The following is a 5730-nucleotide window of genomic DNA, read 5'->3' on the forward strand; positions in this document are numbered from 1 at the left end:
TACTTTTATGCCAAATTTCAGTCATTCGGTTCAGGAATATCGGAGAAACCGTGTTCTGAAGATTTGACAGGAGAAAGAAAGAAAGAAAGAAAGAAAGAAAGAAAGAAAGAAAGAAAGAAAGAAAGAAAGAAAGAAAGAAAGAAAGAAAGAAAGAAAGAAAGAAAGAAAGAAAGAAAGAAGAAACATTACGAATACAATATATTTCACCATACCTATGGTATGGCTGAAATATAATTATATACATGTATATAAAACCGGGCGTAAGGTGACATTCGTCCGCTGTGTTGTCAAGATATGCACGTGTTTCTATATACACTGGGTTGGAAGGCCCCGCTATTGAATATTAATTAGACTTCGTCTTCCTTTTCGCTGATTGGCTGGCTCGTTAAATTCATTTAACTTGCACGTGCGGGGCTCTGCGGGGTGACGTCACGGCAAAAGGCCGAAAGAAAACCAATTTTCCCTCAGAAAAGTGCTGAAATTTACTGTATATAGTAAAGCGCTGGTTGCAAGTTAGCAAGTTAGCAAGGCTCTGCCCCTGGACCCTGCCGGGCCGGGGCCTTCGGCGTTCTTCGGTGGACCCCGGGCCCCGTGTGCCGACGCTGTAAAAAATTCTGGCGGGAACACTGCAGTATATACGGAATCGTGAGGCCCCGCTTATGAATATTAAATAGCCTTCGCCCTCTTCGCGCACAGGTGTGGGCTCCGTGCGGGGTCACGGAAGGTCACGTCAGGAGGCCAAAAGAAAACAAATTTCCCATCATAAAAGTGCCAAAATTAATCATTTTAAAGTAGTTTATGCCAAAACTTTTACTTGGATCATTTTACCAACTATCTAATGCCTATCTACACCAAATTTCAGCTCATTCGGTTATAATACCAGGGTACAGGGGGCCCAAATATACAGTTTTGGTCTTAAGATGACACAAAAACCTTAATAAAATCATTTTAGAGACAGATATAGGAAAAATGAAAAAAGGTCCGAGGGTATTGGCCCACTCTACCCTTGTGCCAAATTTCAAGTCATTCGATTGAGGAACAACGGAGATACCGTGTTCTGAAGATTTGACAGGAGAAAGAAACATTACGAATACAATATATTTCACCATACCTATGGTATGGCTGAAATATAACTATATAAAGACCAGATAATAACTATGGACTTCAGTATGCTACAGACACCTGTGCAGTTCACATCAGTGGTGGCCTGGCTGAGAAAGTTTACGTTACTCTTTAAGTCATGTTTGAAATCTAGATACAACAGATTATGAATTGAAGTATGACTACACATAAAGAAATTAGCTTGAAGGACACCTAGCCCTGAATATGAAGTAATGATAACACTGGGTCGTGATTTAGTGTGAGAAATTGACAAGCAGTATATATATGGTCTATACTGTTTCTTACGACAGGCCAATACACCAATATTGTAAGTCATATTTCTACACACAGAACTGATAGATAATTCAGCATTGAAGAATGCATTTTCAAGTTGGAAATTTAGATACTTTGATACAATTTTGCACTTCCAAATAATCTTTCACATCTGCAATAATTCAGACATCATTTACCATCATTATTATTTAGTACTATTATTCAATACAGGTAGGCTTCAACGTTTACTGGTTTAGCGACGATGGTGACTCTCTACTGGGGAAAAACGGCCGTCAAGACCCAAAGTACAAGGGAACGGGCACGTATGGCCGCGTGAGGCAGGCCCTGCCGATGATCTTCCAGAAATTCCTCCTACCACGATGTAAGCCAACGACTTTGTTACAAACTGTTGGAGAGGGTCACCGGATGGAACTTCACAAAGTCCTGAAGTACATGGGATTCTGGGGAAAGGAGGAGAGCAGTTTTGTAAGTACTAGTAAATGTATTTAAGTTCGCGGGGATTTAATTTCGCAGTAGCAGGAAAAAGGACTTTTCGTGGTGGTTTTAAGTTCGCGGTAGCACCATGCACTGCAGTCTCTTACTGCCATGAAAAATGTTCGCGGTGAAGCGGCCACCGCGAAAAGCGCGAACATTTAACCACCGCGAAAGTTTCTGCATTTACATTTACATCGTGCAGTTGAGTGAGTAGAGTGTTCGACGTGTACTCGGGTAGGGGCCGAGCCATTACAAATGTACATGGACATGAGTGTACTTCAATCAATCAATCAATCAAATCAATCAAAGAATTTATTTAGCGTAGCAAATTTCATGTACATGGAGACAGAGTCTGAATAGGTCGCTAATTTACAGTGTTTAAAATCAAGGTGTTAAAATCATAACGAAGGAGAGAAATTGACATATGAAACATGCTTAAAACTACGTACATATAAAATACAAACACATGTAGTCATTCGTTTTTAAAAGAATTAGAAATTGCAGTTTGTGAACATTTCAAACTGTAAGATTAGATTAAAACGAGTTGTTGTGGAGCACTGTGGCTCGGTATAAGAATGATCGTTTGAGTGTTCGGTGACTGGAGTTACGCAATGTTCGTCCTGTCGCAACCTCCCTGTCGTCAGGGACCATAAAGTGCAGACAGACAGACCTATATCATCCGCATAGCCGGTGTTATCGGTGGTCTCATACTTGGTGGTTCTTGTAGACATGTACACAAGAAACAGGTAAGGGGATAGCACCCCACCTTGAGGAACCCCAGAGGTGACAACGCGCCAACTGCTGTACTGATTGTTGGCGACCACGCGTTGGGTCCTGCCGGATAGATAGCTGGAGATCCAAGCAAGCATCCTAGGGGGCGTACCACGGGCATCCAGATGTTGTAGCAGTATTCCGTGGTCGACTCTGTCAAAAGCCTTTGACATATCAGCCAGGAGCACACGGACCATTGATGTCTTCTTGGTGTCTAAACTTTGCAACCAGGACTGGTACACTTTCAGAAGAGCGACAGTGGTCGAAGCTTTTGGCATGTAGGCATACTGATCCCGTATCCAAGGCTTAATAATCGGTAGAAATCTGTTCAGCACAAGCCTTTCTTGTACCTTTCCGAGGGTCGAGATAAGGGAGATAGGCCGCCAATCCTTCTTGCTTGCAGGAACAGACGTTTTTGGTATGGGGCAAACATTCGCCATTTTCCACACGGAAGGCATGTATCCGGAGTTGTAAGAGGAGTTTATCAAGTGAGTCACGACTGTGGGACCGCGTGGCGCTTTGTGGCCGAGACAGGCTTTAGGGGCATGTCCGGGCATGAGCGGCTCCCGCCATGGCACAGAAGTCAGGGGTAGGAGGAACTCCTTACATCCTTGGTCGGAAGTCCTCCTAGGAGACGGATACTCCGAACAACAAAGCTGCATCTATTGGAGCCGCCTCACACGTTGCAGACAGTTCTGCCCCTGTGAGACGTAGTGCTCCAGGAGACGAGAGGGTGGAGAAGGAATTGCTCACCCCTCCTTCACCATAAAAAGTCACGTGCAGGTCAGGCAAACAGGCAAGAAGCCTGTCTGCCTCCTCATCTGTCCAATCGACAGGAGAACCACGACTGGAGCTAGGTTTGGAATGCCGTCAGGTCCACCTGATTTCCTTGTGTTCAGACTCCTTAAGATGGCTTTAACTTGGCCAGTGCTGCAGAGGTCATCGGAGTTGGAGGGGAGCTGGAGTGGGAAGAGACTGTAGGCTCTACTGTCCGACCACGCTTCCGCAAAGAAGTCGTTTAGTGCGTCCGCAACTCGATCGTCTGGGACATCAGAGACGGTGACTTTCCCCTTTGATTTCTGTGTGCGTCCAAGTTCATTATTGACAAAGTTCCACCATTCTCGTGGATTCTCCTTCTTTAACATACCGATACATCTGTTATAGTGGCTGCTCTTCTGCTTTCTGATGAGTGTCTGGACCCAGACAGTTACGAAGTTTTTTCCACTTCTCTGTTTTGCCGTGCTTCTTGTAGGCTGACTGTCTTTTCTTGATAGCGGCCATGATCTTGTCTGTCATCCAGTACTTGTCCACATTTCGCGATTTGCTAGTTCTCAGGGGAACACAAACGTCGAGCATGGTCTGTAGGATTCTGTTGAACGTGGCCACTTTGTCTTCTACTGATACAGTGTTATAGACGGCGGACCAATCGGTGATGCACATACATAAACCAAGTGCTTCTTTTCTGTCCTGTGTGACGAGGCGGTGCTTGACCCTGGGTAGCAGACCGCTGTGTTGGTTAGAGACTTTTGGCTTCCACAGGATGCAATTGTGGTCACTGGAACCGAGTGGAGCTCTAATGTAAGGTACGTGATACTGGTGGTGAACGTTAGTAATGTTGAGGTCCAACGTTGAGTTAGAGCGAGTGGCACCGGTCACAATCTGTTTGAGCTCTGGGTGACTGGATAACAACGGTTGGATGGGGAGATTATTGAAATCTCCGCATAGAATGATGCCGGCAAGAGGGTGTTTTCTTGTGATTGTGTCTAAAGTGTGGATGAGGTGTTGGATTGTCTCATCTTGCAAGAGTTTTTCGTTTGCCCAAGGAGGATGGTACAGAACTCCCATGTACAGTACAGGAACAGCACGGGGGGTCCGTTGCGGTTGCAGTTGTGTCCAGATGCACTCCAAGTTCTCAGGTACGGCGATGTCGACATGTTTTGCCTTTATATCATTTCTGATATAAAGGGCGATTCCTCCGCCTCTCCTGTTACGTCGATCCTTGCGATAAAGGTTGTAACCGTCGACCGACGTGACCTCTTCCGGTAGGTCAGCTGAGAACCAGGACTCAGTAACTGCCGCTATGTCGATCTTATTCAGGGACAGAGTCAAGCAGAACTCATCAAGTTTGTGAAGTAGGGACCGTGCGTTAGTAAGCAAGATGCCAGGCATACCTTTTGGTCGAGATGACTTGACATCGCACCTGATAGAGCGCATACTTGCCATTAGGACAAGCAACAAGAGTGTTGATCATGTCACTAATTATGTGCTATTCTTTTCAGCATGTTCTCTACTTCCAGTCTGACGTGTCTGCCCTGCGTAGTAGTCTTACATCACACAACACGACCCACCTCCCACCGCTCACCCCCTACCAGCCTCCCGACCTCCACCGCCTGCTGCCTCTAGCCTTCTCGGCCGCCGTGTTGTCTGAAGGCCGCGTGTTTGTCGACTGGGATCCGTACAAACTTTCTGAGTCCAACATGAACAAGTTTGTAACACCTGGCTACTACATCCTTGTCGACCCGACCGAACCGGCCGCCAAGAGTCTTAGCTTCGGCGGAAGTTACATGACTCCCCGCGGCAGGGTGTATCACATGGACATACACTGTAAGGATGAGGCTTTATGTAAGGCTCACATCATAAACCACGTGAAGATCGCCTGTAGCCAGTATACAGGCATGATAACCTTCTGTGTCATGGTGATAGACCAGGCTTTGAAAATAACAGTCCTGAAATATTGTGCAGGAGACCTAACACTGAGTTCTCTGCCCCATGACCATACCTATACTCTGTATCAAACAGATCTCGCCAGTATGGCAAAAGCTGCTGCTGGAAACAAATCTAAGTACTAAACAGAAAGCACTGTTGTGCGCAAAAATTAGAAAACGATGTTAGAAAATGATGTTAACAAATTAGGCTCAGGTTGAGACTAGCATTTTGTCGATTATCAATTCTTTGTAGACAATTCGTTCAAGACGATCTACGTTAATCTTATTTGGAAGATCAACATTACTAGAAATGTTTTGTGTTAGAAATACTTTACTTATTTCCATATCTAATGAGTATCTCTTTTCCCTAAATGCAAGTCTTGAG

The 5730-nt window shown here is 45.1% G+C and overlaps 1 protein-coding gene across 1 annotated transcript in view; it reads left to right on the forward strand.

Annotated features, from left to right (window-relative positions):
• The window catches only part of LOC118410748 (probable N-acetyltransferase 16), an 8878-nt gene extending 3168 nt beyond the window's left edge, over window positions 1-5710 (forward strand). The window contains exons 3-4 of the mRNA XM_035812524.1: window positions 1606-1860; window positions 4920-5710. Coding sequence (XP_035668417.1) covers window positions 1606-1860; window positions 4920-5489 — 825 coding nt within the window. The 3' untranslated portion in view covers window positions 5490-5710. The remainder of the gene's footprint in view (window positions 1-1605; window positions 1861-4919) is intronic.
• The last annotated feature ends 20 nt before the right edge of the window (window positions 5711-5730 follow it).

The sequence above is a fragment of the Branchiostoma floridae genome, chromosome 3, assembly GCF_000003815.2.
Source record: "Branchiostoma floridae strain S238N-H82 chromosome 3, Bfl_VNyyK, whole genome shotgun sequence".
Taxonomy (NCBI): Eukaryota; Metazoa; Chordata; class Leptocardii; order Amphioxiformes; family Branchiostomatidae; genus Branchiostoma; species Branchiostoma floridae.